This window comes from Alternaria viburni (assembly GCF_023758015.1).
Source record: "Alternaria viburni strain BMP 2772 chromosome Unknown scaffold_11, whole genome shotgun sequence".
In the NCBI taxonomy this organism is placed as follows: Eukaryota; Fungi; Ascomycota; class Dothideomycetes; order Pleosporales; family Pleosporaceae; genus Alternaria; species Alternaria viburni.
The window spans coordinates 92,927-106,577 of NW_026055780.1; the positions used below are offsets into that span (position 1 = coordinate 92,927).

Below are 13,651 nucleotides of genomic sequence, written 5' to 3' on the forward strand. Positions count from 1 at the left end.
TGGGATTTAAAGTGAGCTGACGGCCGGCATGGCGGTTGCTTTGGTGTTTTGTGTCGGTTCCTCTTTCCTCCTCCACCTGGGTACACGCCTTTGGATTGTGGTGCACAAGGCGCCGCTAGTGGCCCATCAGGGTCAGGCTGCGCGATGAAGGCACTACAGGTGATCGCACCCACGTTTTGCTTTTTGCTGCAAGGTTCGTCTTGTACCTGTCGGACTGTCCCCACTGGAAGAGAAGACCCTTTGTTATCATATACGCCTTGGTAATTCATCTCCATCGCGTTCGGAGTTCGTTCGGTCAGACCGGCACACCACCCCAGCTCTTTGGCGTCGCGCCTGTTCCCAGGAAGATGCAGCGTGCATCGAAGCGATCGAAAAATTTGCGCCACCGCGATCCGTTCCTGGACTATCGTCTAGCGGTGTTACCGATCCCGCGATCGCGATCCCGAATCCAGATGTCTACGTTTGGGAGGTCTTCGTAGACCGTATGTGGCGTCTGCAATGGACGATCGGGGTAAAGTATATTCCATGGCATTGCGTATCTGAGTAGGTATACGGTATCTGAACGCTTCAACTCCCGCACCAGGCGAGAAACCGCTATTATTACTCTTCCATCGCGTCTGATTCATCCCCTCACGCGGACCCTATAATGTCTAACCGTAGGTGTATCCCATATTCGGTGCGCCTCCAGGCCCTGGTGCTGTCATCATTGGATTCATAGGGCCAACCGGCACATTGGGCATTTCCGCATTCGAGAATTCAAATCCGGCCGCCCAGTCGTAATCGGGGAATTGATCAAGCATTGGCGGCACTCCATAGTCTGGACCTTCCCAGGCATCGAAGCTCATTACGGACGGGTCCTGTTGCATCTGAGGATTCACCAAGCTAGGGTCGAATTTGGTCACTGGGAGTTGTTGTTGCTGTCTCATCGACGGATCCGGAAGTTGCTGCTGGTGCTGCTGTGGGTGTTGTTGTTGTTGTTGTTGTTGTTGGGATGGGTATTCTGACATGTTTGTTAGTTCAGAGCCCGTCAGACTTGACGTAAGATGCTTACGAGGTGGGTTCTGCTGGGGGTTCTCGTGCGACAGAGTTACTTCGTCGCCGTACGGATTCTTCATGTTGCTGAACTCTTCTCGCCAGTACCAGAACATGTCGTAACTAATGCTCATGCTCAATCGCGTCCTCAGCCTCAGATATAGTGACTCCACACGGCCGTCCTTCTTACGGAACACCTTGTCGCTACCCCACAAATCCTTCATAATGTGCGCAGTTCGGAAATGGATATCTCCTGGTTGTAAAGAGACGTTCTTAAGGAAATCATACGCCTGTGAGAAAGCTCGTTCGCCCGCAAGTACATCCAGATGTTGAGCAAGCGGACTTCGAACGAGTCTAAGGATGGTAAACCCAGCCAGAGTAATAGTTCGGTCAATGAATGATTGCGAGACGGAGGGTAGGAAGATCTTTTGTGTCGTCTGCATCGTCGAAGCGGACTGGATAACTGAGATGCAAAGGGAGTAGAATCGTGAGAGACCCTCGGCATCGGGTCCAGGGTTCGTGGGGTGGGCGAAGAAATGGAACGCCATTACGTGAATACGTGCACAGCTTAGTTGCAGGGTATCTATTTCGTTAGCTCAAGTTTCGAAATGACCGGGTTAGACTTACCGAGTTCACTTGGAGAAGATGGGGCCAAGCTGAGGAGTTGCGAGTCGAATATGCCAATCAATGATCGTAATACACGGACATCACAATGAATAGATTGTAAGTTGGTCTTGCCCATGGCAACCATGGCACGCATGAGGATGATGTAGACTTTATGCAGGAACTGCAGGTCAGACGGGAGGTATGGAACCATGTCTTCACGGTCTTGTTCATCGCCATCGAAGAATGACTCAGCAAGAGGTGGTATACCTTCAACACAGCTCGTTCTAGATACGGTTAGCGTATGTCACAAAGTCACTTCTTTTGGTGACCTCACCTTATGGAAACGATGACGCAACACAGCCAGAGCCTGGCGCGTTGCACCTTGAGCGACTGGTCCTTCTCAAGCGGCGTCCTAGCAAAATCCTGGCCAACACCTGCTATGTGCAGACCAATTTGTGTTGCTAGATGCACTGCCGATCCACACATGAGGTGTGTCGTATCTTTGTACATTGAGTTGGTGGGTAGTCGCCATGTGCACAGAATTAGTAGACCTTGGATGATCGGAACTTGTGAGGTGCGTAGCGCCATTGAAGAGAACGCGAGCTGGGTGATGGGCTGGCTCGTCCTCTCTAGGACTTCGTGTTCAGAGTACCGCCGCGATCCCGTGACCACGATAGTCCAAAACAAGAACGGCGATTGGTCATAATAGTCATTCGGCCCTATTGAAGGGTCCAAGATAGGAAACAGTGGATGGTATTGGGTGAAGTAACTGCAGTCATGTTAGCATAGATAAGAACAACATCCTGCGTCAACGTACATGGTGAAGCAATCGTCAATTCTCTTTGAATCGAGCAGGTAGCCGTCAATCACACGCGGTACCGTGCCATGATGATCGGAACCTTTTCGCGTCGGTGGCCGCGAGTCGAAAGCTGGTGACATGGAGTCTGATGCATCTGTCCTTCCGGAAGGATCAGAATATGTGCCCGAAGCGTGTTCGAGCGGACCGTAGTTTTGCATGTCGACGGTCGGTGATGCTGTCGATTGCGGGTAGTTTGCATCGCCAGGATTCTGCCCCTGCCTCATATTCCATCGCAACTCTTCCAATTCGCGTCGCATCTCAGCCTTTGTTTGGCGCAGGTTCCTGGTCGACGTGGGAAGAATGCGGCATTCGAGGCCCATCTTCTTGCAGCGGCCGCATGGGTCATGCGGTACCTTGTGCTGCTCGACATCACATCGGATCTGCCAAAGAAATGATCAGTAAACCATCCAAGCCGTTGCGGACGTTGTCGCGATGCATTGAGGTGGGGAAGTACCTTTTGCTGTCGGCACTCGACACATGCCTTCCGTCGCGGAGTGGTCATGCTGGCCTGATTCATCTAGTAGGTATCCACAGGGAGTTGGCGAGCGGCAAGCATAGACTACTATAGTATTCCGCGTCTCAATCGGCGAAAAAAGGCATATAAGAAGGTGTAAGGGAGAACTTCGCCATGAACTGAAGAACCACACTCGCGATTAGCACCTACGTCGTCATCAGGGCCTGTTGCAGCGGTGCGAATCGGATGGCGGGGGAATGGGACCCAGTAAAGGACCGATGGTGATCCTTTTCTCAGCAAGCACGTCTCAAAGTTTTTTTCTCAGCTTCCCTTGGCTTCTCGCCCTGTGCTAAATGTTTCTCTTAATAATGTGCCATGCTAGACGACGCTCGTGCGCAATGAGGCTAACAGGCTTTGTTGTCTGTGTGGAAGGAATGCATGTCGAGACGCACGCGATTTTCATCGGGACCCACTTTGGCGCCTAAGCCCATGCGGACCTAGTGTTTTGCGTAATGCTGTCTGAGCACTGCACTACTTGCATGGCCTGCCGCCATGTCATGTCGAGTGAACGCATCTCTTACACTGTCACCCAAACAGTCCATCTGTTGGGCACTCAAGCTTTTGTGATCACCGTGGCGCAGCCGTTTTGCCACGCCTAGCTGGGAGCCAGCCACCGCGGCCCTTCTCTCCGCCGCTGCTCTTCACCATCAACCACCTCACTCTGCCAGCCCTCAAACGTGTTTGGTGGGTCGAGTCAATGCAGTCGTACCTGATCCTCATCTTGGATGACACCCCTTGCCCAGATCGGGCCTAGCAGGCACGAACGTCCCAGTAGCTTCACTCCATGGGCGGGCGCTACCCATCCGGTGTCGACGGCTCAAGTTCGCGTTTAGAGTTCGTACGAAGCCACTCTGCCAGGCATTCGACTCCGGCATTGCACTCGTTGCGCCACATCGAAGCGAATGCGACGTGAGGAGGGTTGTGTGCCATGACAATGCGTCTGTGGCTGCCGCCTGATTCCGCCTCAAAAGCAATGAACGACAGCGGGATTTACTGACTCTAGCACCTTCACACGTGGACTACCGACGCTCATAGCTCTGCCTTGGCCTCCTGCAATTCCCAATGATCGTCCAACACATGATCGCTGTGCGCCAGGCCGCTTGCTCGGAACGGCAAAGCTGCCTCGCTATCATAACCAGCTCACAACACTCGTCTCGCTGTCCAAAACAGCTCATTCCACTTCACCGACTCCAAGCGCGCACATGGTTCCCCTGCTCCTGGCGAGACTCACCATCCCCACACACACTCCTTCCTTTCTTCCATACCTTCTAGCTCAGGGTCTCTCCGCAAGCCACTTCGCCTTCATAGGTAAGTCGAGCGTCCACCTCCACCAGCTCCGCGGAAGACAGATGCAGCGCAGATCACAACGGACTTGCAGATCAGCTACACCAAGTAACCTCATCCTATCCATGGCCAATGAGCGTGTGACATCGCTATCTACCGCATATCGCGTACCAACAGCCAGCAGCGCACACAATTGTAAAGGCGGAGCAGGGCGGGGATGCCGGGGAGGATTCTCGGAACAGGATGTATCCATCCTGTTTGCATTAGATTAAGCACAGCCCGTGTGGTGAAGACGCTCGGTCGGGTTTTGCGTCCAAGTCCGCAAACAGAAGTCGTATCGTAGGACTTGCATGTACCTTGCAAGCTGCGACAACTCCAGACTCCGGAGATTTTCTCGTGACGTTGTCTAGCCACGTTCTTTTGTTTGCTTTTTCGAGGCGGAGCAACGGAACTCGGAGCCTCGATCGAACCCACATGGCACAATGTAGGGAACGGTACCGCTTGCTTTTCCCTCAGTTCTGGGCCACTACCTCGCCGTTCCTGGAGCTGTCGCGTGTCTACCGGAGTGAGAGTGTGGGTTAGGTCCCGTCGACCGAGGAGAAACACGGATACCGATAATCTCTCCCGTGGAGTAAGTGGTGCCACGAGACACACTCAGGGTGCAATTCCTTTCGCTACCACTGAACACACACATCGATTACATCTCGGGACATTTCAAAAGACTCCTGATCTACTGCAGTAGGAGCATTCTGCATGCGAATGCAAATCTCTACACAGCCTCCTCTAGATTGCATCTCGAGGTGCCTCCTACCACGATTATGGCACACGACGTCGTATGGAAATCTCCGCTTGCGCTGTTGTCCGGATGGCTCCATGAATCAGCTGCCAATGTAGGTGTACGTACATGGCGCAAAGAGCGCTTAGCTTACCCGGTGGGTCGACCCTTCAGCACCCAGATACTGCGAAAACAAGAAAACGAGTCCAGAACCACAGTATGGTCGGCGTCCACATAACGCCTCTCACTGCAAGATACTGCGCAGGCAAAGGAGGCAGATCTAGAGCCGACATATCGACCGTCTCGAATCAACGCCTCTCCCACTGTAATAAGAGTCTAGAACTATCAAGTCGGCGAAGGACAACAGGAATATTGACACTGTATCTCAAATTACAGACCTCGTGATCCCTCAAGCTTTGCCTCCACCCAAGTAACGAGGAGACGCTTGCTACCAGCAACCACAACAAGGCCACTCAAGACAAGACATCTCACTGGGGTCGGAGTCTAGAGCTACCCGGACGGCGAGGTAAAACATAACATTAACAGGGTATCTCAAATTGCAGGTTTTAGCATCCTTCAAGCTTTGCCTCGACCCAAGTGACGAGGAGACGCTCGCTACCACCAACGCAACGAAGGACGTATGAACATCGGCGAGGTCTTTCGGCATGCAGACTTCAGCTTCCCTCAAGTTTTGCCTCCACCAAGGTCACCAAAGTACGTCTTCGATGACCAGCTCGAACCAAGGCCAGGCCCCAGTCTGGGTCAAATGCGCCTTCTCCTCCTCGCCTCCACCACGATGTTGAGGAGAGCCTCGGTACCAGCAACCGAATGAAGCCACTCAAGAAAAGCTGCAAGTATCCAACAAACAGCCGATTGATACAAGGTAAAAGGATGTTCAGGAGGACCCAGAAAGACATCATTTGTAACTCACAAGCCAGCAACAGAGAAACAATATTAATCGTAACAGATTTGTTCATCGATATCAATCTACTCGTCGTAAAACGCAAATTCAGTGGTATAAGAATACAGTATAAAAAGAAAAAAGGAAAAGTCGAGCCAACTTCTAACAACAGTAGACATCCAGCAAAAAATGCGTACCGTTCACCCCTCCCTCGCATCTAGATTTCGTTTAGAGCACCTCTCCCAGTCTCATCTTCTCATCTCATACTCATACCCCTCTCATCTTCTATATCACAACCACCTTCCTACAACCTAAGACCACGACGCATCACCCTCGCCTTCGCCGCAGCACCAACATCCTCCGCACCACCATCCGGGTTGGTAACCGCACCAGCAAACCCAACAAGGCTGTTAAACTGATCCGCAAGCGCCTTGTTCCTGTCTCCGCCCTGAACAGCCGCAGCAGCACTCTCGCACGTAGCTACAGCAGCCTCGTTGGCCTCGCACACGTTGGTCAGCTGGTTGCAGAGCGCGTTGGTGATGATGTCTGGGTTGAGGGCTTCGCCTTGGCCGCCGCGCGCGAGCGGGTCCGCGATCTGGAAGGTGAATTCGTCGGCGGGGCGCCCGTTTTCGCCGCCTTGGAAGGTGATGGTCGGGGTGCAGAGACCGAAGTCTTCGGCGCCGCCGGCACCGCCTGCTGCTGCGTCGGCTCCGGCATCCGCGCCGGCATCGGCACCAGCATCGGCTCCGGCGTTGTTGTTTCCGGCGGCGGCGTCTTGCTGGTTGTTTGCGTTGTTGCCGGCGTTGGCGTTGTTGTTGTTCTGGTTGCCGGCATTGGCGTTGTCGTTACCGGCGGCGGCATCTTGCTGGTTGTTGGCGTTGTTTCCAGCGTTGTTGTTCGCATTGCCAGCGTTGTCAGCTGCGTTGTCGTTGCCGGCGTTGGCATTGTTGTTCTGGTTCTGGTTCTGGTTGTTGTTGGCATTGCCAGCGTTGTTGTTACCAGCCGCAGCATCGTTGTTGTTACCGGCATTGGCGTTGTCGTTACCAGCAGCGGCATCGGCACCAGCATCAGCAGTAGCGTTACCAGCGTTGTTGTTCGCGTTACCAGCATTGGCAGCTCCGTTGCCAGCAGCGGCATCGTTACCAGCGTTGGCGTTGTTACCAGCGTTGGCGTTGTTACCAGCGTTGGCGTTGTTACCAGCGTTGGCGTTGTTACCAGCGTTGGCATTGTTACCAGCATTGGCGTTGTTGCCAGCGTTGGCATTGCCGTTACCGGCAGCAGCCTGGTTGCCACCCTGAGCAGCACCGCCGGCAGCAGCACCACCAGTGGCAGCACCGGCACCACCAGCCGAAGCCTGGCTAACAACAAGGTCACCAAGACCAGCCTGGTCCATGAGGTCAAAGACACTCAGACCATCAGCAGCAAGAGGAGACGCAGCACTGCTAGCGCTAAGGGCAGCAGCATCACCGTTGACATCGACATCAGGGTCAATGAGAGGAGTGATACCACGAAGCTCAGCAGTAGCCGGAAGCGAAGCATCGCCACAGACGTTCTGTGCGTTGCCGCCAGCGAAGGGGTTGGTGTTCTTCTCCGCAGTGACCATGCCAATGGCAGCAGCAAGGGCATCAGCACCGCCACCGAGTTCGGTGAAGATCTGATCAGCACGGACGAGCTGATGTGTTTATTAGCCTGAGACCCGGGGATGTGGAGGTAGGGTAAACAAGTGGAGAAGCAACATACCTTATCGCAAGAGTTTGCTCCACCGAGAAGGTCAGAGATGGCTGCACCAGCAATGGTAGCAGCGGCACCACCATCACCACCCTGGACTTGACTGATAGCGTCGATGGGGACTTGCTCCTGACCGAAACGGGCCTGGACGTAGGCAATCATAGCCGCGATGATGAAAGTCTTGGAAACCATGTTTGCTGATTTGTTGTGGTTGTGATTTGGAATCGAAAGCACGATAATAGTAGTAATGCGTTAAACGTTAAAAGTGGAGGAAAACGAGAGACTAGCTCTTGTAATGAAAGAAGTAAGTAATAAGTGTAGAGAGGTTGTTGATATAAAGGCCGACCTGGGCGAAAGAATGGAAAAAGTGCTGTAAGAAGCGAAAGAAGGGGAGTTTGCTGGATGCTACTGTTGACTTTGCTGTTGTCGAAGTTGCTGGCCTTCCAATCTGTGGGCGAGGTATACCAGGCTTATATATCACATTCATCTGTGCCTCCGTTCCCGCCACTCTCTCTCCAAGGGACTCACCTCCAAGCGCCATGCCTGGGGGAAGGATCACTTGGACGTCTCAACCATGCGCCCAAGAGGTGTATCCCGCCTTCGATCCGACGCCCAGAACACAGCGGGGTCGTGAAAACGCAGTGGAAAAATGACAGAGGGGTGTTCGTGCCAAGGCGTCATGCGCTCTTGAGCGTGCTGGAACGTATGATTGCCGGGCTGCGACTTCGCTACGCCTTAGGAGCCGTCTGTTAAGGCTTCCGTGCGGGGCATCGACTCAGTCGACTGACGTGCGTGCTGCCTGATGTTGGGGGTGTTGTGACGGCCTCAGTCGCGGTGGGGTTTCATGTGACTTTGCGACACGGGACTACGCCTAGAGCGTAGTATAGCCGCCGTCAACAAACGTCGCTTGACAGCGCCGATCATCAATGCGTTCGCATCTTGAACTTCCATTCGAATTCTCAGAGACCTTTTGCGATGCATGAAGAAACAGCGAGATGCTCGGGCAGAAACACAATGCAAGGGAAATGCACGTAATGGTGGTTATTGACGGTGGTATTTGGAAAGAAGAAGCGGCCCCGTCTGGCGTCATATGCGATCAAAACAAGCTGCTCAAAACACCGAGACAATGCGCGAGATTCGAGAGATGAGTCGAGTAAATTCGTAATGCCTTCTGTCAAACGAAGGACCGTAGGGAGGCGACCGTTAAGCCGCGGGTGTTATTCCTGGTCACTGCGACCAGTTTCGCACCTACGCAGGCGACATCGAAGTCCCAAGGCCAGCAGTCCGCGAGTCCATGAAGTGATTCTCTTCGACCTGGCCATGCATGTCTATAACGCCAACGCTATGTACTCACTACAACCTATCGAGCTTCCTCCGCAACAGCCTGGTCCTCTTCATGAGCTTCTTGTACTTGTGCTTCTTCATCTTGAGCTTCCGTTGCCTCTTTACACTAATCATGTACATGCCGTATCTTCGTCGCGCAACGTGCTGGCGAAATGTGCTTGGCTTCCTCTCTTGCGCGGGCAGCGGTACTTCGGTTATGCGCTGGTTGATGCTGGCGGAGAGGCCTTCAGCGGAGTGGGACTCGGCCTGAGGCGCGCTCGCTAGTGCATCGTACGGCTCGGGTGCCGCTGGTGCTCGGAATGGAACAAGGCGAGAAGCCCAGTCTTCTACGCTTTGCTGTGTGGGTTCAACATCGAGGTGGTATACCTCCTGCTCCGATTGTATCGCATCGGCTCGTTGCTCCTCTTGTGCATCGATCTCGGCGTTTACGCGGTCCAAGAAGCCAGCGAGGACGTTCTTGGTGGCTTCCATTCTTTGGACGTCATTCGCCCGGTTTACGTCGAAGAAGGCGTCGAATTCAGCGGTCGACGTCGCGTTGGGGAAGGAGCGCGAGATGGAGATGGGGCGGTGGAGGCCGAAGAAGGCAGATAGTTTGACATCTACAGTACGTCAGCATATGCATGGGAAGGTGCATCCCCGTGGCATCTTACCGTCTTCCCGGAGGTGGTTTGTTGGCGGTACAAAGGGCACGTTATTGCCCGTGGTAGCCGTCGAGGGCTCCTTCAGCTTCTTCGTCTCCTTGGACTTCTTGCCGGCGCCCTGGAGCTCTGCCGTCGCGTTCTGATCTATTTCCGTGGGCTTCTTTTTGCTGTTCGGGGGTGTGGACGGCTTCGAGGACGAGTAGCGCCGCTGGTGGCTGGGTCGGAAGGGTTGTTGCGGCGCCGTGCTGGTGCTCAGCGCAGAGCGGGCGCAGCGGGTGAAGACATACGAAGTCGCTGGCGCAGTGCCGAAGGTGTTTGCAGAGCGGGCGACTCTGCCAACAGCGGGCGAGAACATGGCCAGCTAGGTTGAGGGGTATTGGGTATGACGATGGTGTTGATGAGGCTCAAGGCCGGCTATCAGGACTTGCTGCAGGTGCTCCACGCGCCGATGTTTCCCCGATTGGCACTAGCACTGGCAGCCGGCACCCGTCACGAGAGCATTGCACATGTCAGAAGCGTGAAGCGGTCGAGAGTACGGTGAACGTCCACGGATAGCTACCTAGGTCTCGTGACGAGATATCGGTGAGTGGCCTAGACCGTGTCTCCTGCATGTTCTACTGATATTTGTAGAAGTATTGTGATACTAATAGACACGCCTCTGATTCTCGCTGTCTGCAATATAGTATGGATACCTAGGTACTGTTCTGCCCAAAATAGAGCACTGTTTACACCATCAAATCAATCTTGTCCATACTTGCACAGCTTACAGCTTACCTGGCTAGCCTTCTCTTACTTTCTCCCTAGACTAACACCATGTGTTAGCAAGCGCCTACTATCGCCCTCTCACAGGCATCGTCCCCTCCTCAGAGCAAGGGATTCCCCCATCCGCACTACCTCACTTCGCATCCCTCCACAAACCACACTGCCCTCACCAACAGCACCCTTCTACTCACTCCGCCAACACTCTTCGCGTGACCTTACAATCCCATTGTGCGCGCCTGACCACCCACCCCGCATGTCCAATACATCGCACTGCACTGCACTGCACTGCACTACAATCCATCTCACCCTTTCTATACACATCCACCCATCCCATCTCTCTCCACCACAGACCGACGCCACAAGTCCAAGCCAAGCCACCAGCTCAGCCACTCCCTCATTATGGAGGGATAGACCCTCCTCCCACTCTGCGACGCGACGTGCGAGTCAACGTCCCACGCCGGGTTGAAGCGGCACGGACCGAGAGCGACTGGTTCGGTCTGTAAGGCAACCACGCCGCAGAGGCGCATGATGCATGGGCGTTGACGAACCCCGCGGGATGCGGCTTTTTACCATCCTGATCATATCTCCCTTCGCTTGCGGTGGGTAAATCAGGGTAAATATGATGTAAGTTGGGGCATGGTTATGTAAGTGGCTGCATGTGCAACGACACGGGAAACGGAAACTACGGGAACCGGAGTACGTCAAGATGAAGAATGTCTCGGAGCTGGGTAAGATGGTTTGTTGATATTACACTGCAGCAGCAAAATGTACCTCTTCTGCATTCCCCGCTGCACGTCCAATGCCATGTAATATGTTTCTTTGGACATGGCACTGCCCAACCCCAATCTATGACCCTGCCCACTCTCAGTGAGTGACTGCGCAGGAGTACTAGGTACACAACACCCAATGAACGGTAGTTGTCCAAAGCCGAGATAGGGAGGGAGATTTTGTCAGCCTCTGTATCTTTCCACAGTCGAGTTCCAAGACATGCTCGTCTCCTCAGATCTGCAATACACTATGAATCTACAAAATGCGTGTGTCCGCTTACTAAAACAAACCAAGAGAGAAGAAAAAGGACCAAGATCAAGACTAGCATCAAGACCAAGAGATTAAGTCGTGAGATCGTCATGTACTGGCGAAGATGATGATGAAGCGGAGAAAGAGGTATCGGGGGGTATATAATAGAAAAGGGCCGTGGAAGTCGTCTCTTCTCGTCCACTAAAAGTCCGTTGCTACTCCGGTCCCGCCAGGCGGACTGTCCGTTTTTGGGGCAGGTGGGTCGACAGCGCGGGCGCGTGTGCGTTGTGCACCCCTGCTTTCGCGTGGGCGCGCGAGCGCTCTCGTGGGCTGTGTGTAAGACGGCGACGATCGCAACGCGACCATCCGTGATTACTATAGTATCAGTGCGTTGAGGTTGCGCTGGACGATCATGTCTTGTACAGACGCCATGGTGATCTTGAGCAGGTTGGTGTCGGTCGCGTTGGTGTAGTGGACGTAGACCTCCTTCTTGGGCTGGCGGACTAGGTTGCGGAATTTGTTGGCGAAGAACTCTTTGCCGGCCTCCACATCTCGATCCCCGCCGGTGTAGTCGGAGAAGACCCTCCGGATTGGGCTCATGCCACTTGCTATCTTGTCGGTGAAGAGATCGATCTTGTTGAGGAAGAGGATAAGCGCCGACTTTTCGAAGTATTTGGAATTGGATATCGACTCAAATAGCATGAGAGCTTCGTGCATTTGGTTCTAGTGCTGTTAGTGGATGTAGCGTGTATGCTTAAAAGGCGACTTACGCCATTCCGGTCTTCTACTAGCACGTGGTCGTATCCGCTAATGGCCACGAGGAAGAGCACGACTTGCACGTTGTCAAAAACGTGGATCCACTTCTTACGCTCTGAGCGCTGACCACCCACGTCGACCATCTTGTATGTCAGGTTGCCGAGCTCGAAGATGGTCTCGGAGATACCGGTGGTCCGTAATCGCGTGCGCAGGATGTCTTGGTCGGTGGGCAGGAAGTCCCGTTGGAACAGACGGTCGATGTTTTGGAAGAAGCTGAATTGTTAGCCTGGGAGTGGTAGAGATGGTGGAGGGGAACGTACTAGTTCAGGTTGTCGTGCAGCGCATACTGGTTGCCCTTGAGGATTGTGAGCTGCACGCCCTTGTCGGCCCAGAGCGAGTTGAAGGCTGTGTGGAACTCTTCGGGCATGGGCTCCTCGGTGCCAATGTCGGGCGCGGAGTTGACCATCTCGGAGTACCGCTGTCGTCGGTTAGTGGTGTTTGGGCAGGAGCCATTGGATGGGACATACAATGTTGTCGTCGTCCTCAAAGTCAATGTCGTCTTCCTGCATGGCTGCGTAGATGGTCTGGAAGGCCGAGACCAGGTTGTTGAAGATGGTGGCCCGCCATGTCTTGCGCTCGAGGCTCTGGAATCCGCCTGCGTTGATGATGCGCATCTGCTTGAGGACGGTCGACTTGCCGCTCTCTCCGGCACCTGCACTCTTGTCTCAGTCACGCTGTATCACCGGGGCCCGTTCAATGCATACCGAGTAGCAGCAGCTTCACCTCGCGCTCAGCCCGCTTCCGGTCGGCGCGGAGGTTCTTTTCGATCTCGACATTCTTCCTCGACTCGGGGTCGGTGGCAGAGGGTTTTCGTCCGAAGCACATGATTGCCGGTGCCATAAACTGCTATGGGTGACGTCGTGGAGGAGCTGAGGCAGCGGCGATGGAGAGGAGAAGTCGCGACACGCTAGGGATGGGCTACAGCATACAGCAGTAGCGAGGTAGCAGTCAAGGCCTACCATGCGTGTTAGCTGAGGTCCTAGCGGGCTGACTCGTGCAGGTAATTGGAATCTGAGGCGAGCGGGAGACGCTACCGGAGGTTGGGAGGGGTGCAGTAGGCGGTGGTGGTGGTGGGTGGTGTACGGTGCTAGCAGAGGGCGACGCGACTGAACGAGGGACGAAGAAGCAAAAAAAGTATCTCAATGGACAGGCAGGAGGGCGCAAACGAGACACTATGCAGCACTAACAGACGACTGAACAACCGGGACGGTATGCGACTGGCCTAAGAAATAACGTGTCGGCAAAGAATCCCTGATCTGCACCGTTCGCGATGAAGGCCCATGCTCGCAGCAGCAGCCGTGACCCAGCTGGGCGGGCAGGATGATATTAAATGTCTTCCCGCGACACGGCGGCCAAGGGCAGGTCAAGCGTG

The 13,651-nt window shown here is 54.2% G+C and overlaps 4 protein-coding genes across 4 annotated transcripts; all 4 read right to left on the bottom strand.

Moving 5' to 3' along the window:
* Positions 1 to 650: 650 nt before the first annotated feature.
* Positions 651 to 2,999, bottom strand: J4E79_005677 (uncharacterized protein; the record flags this gene model as incomplete). The annotated part of the gene is made up of 6 exons (XM_049354555.1): positions 651 to 1,000; positions 1,052 to 1,615; positions 1,660 to 1,922; positions 1,973 to 2,407; positions 2,456 to 2,877; positions 2,952 to 2,999. The coding sequence occupies 6 exons, from the start codon at positions 2,997 to 2,999 to the stop codon at positions 651 to 653; spliced, it is 2,082 nt and encodes a 693-aa protein (XP_049210678.1).
* A 3,276-nt stretch (positions 3,000 to 6,275) lies between these two features.
* On the bottom strand, positions 6,276 to 7,891 carry J4E79_005678 (uncharacterized protein; the record flags this gene model as incomplete). The annotated part of the gene is made up of 2 exons (XM_049354556.1): positions 6,276 to 7,643; positions 7,712 to 7,891. The coding sequence occupies 2 exons, from the start codon at positions 7,889 to 7,891 to the stop codon at positions 6,276 to 6,278; spliced, it is 1,548 nt and encodes a 515-aa protein (XP_049210679.1).
* Positions 7,892 to 9,052: 1,161 nt separating this feature from the next.
* J4E79_005679 (uncharacterized protein) lies at positions 9,053 to 10,039 on the bottom strand (the record flags this gene model as incomplete). The annotated part of the gene is made up of 2 exons (XM_049354557.1): positions 9,053 to 9,642; positions 9,694 to 10,039. The coding sequence occupies 2 exons, from the start codon at positions 10,037 to 10,039 to the stop codon at positions 9,053 to 9,055; spliced, it is 936 nt and encodes a 311-aa protein (XP_049210680.1).
* A 1,799-nt stretch (positions 10,040 to 11,838) lies between these two features.
* J4E79_005680 (uncharacterized protein) lies at positions 11,839 to 13,119 on the bottom strand (the record flags this gene model as incomplete). The annotated part of the gene is made up of 5 exons (XM_049354558.1): positions 11,839 to 12,186; positions 12,234 to 12,492; positions 12,540 to 12,697; positions 12,747 to 12,931; positions 12,984 to 13,119. 5 exons carry the CDS (start codon positions 13,117 to 13,119, stop codon positions 11,839 to 11,841), a joined length of 1,086 nt encoding a protein of 361 aa, XP_049210681.1.
* Between the last annotated feature and the right edge of the window lie 532 nt (positions 13,120 to 13,651).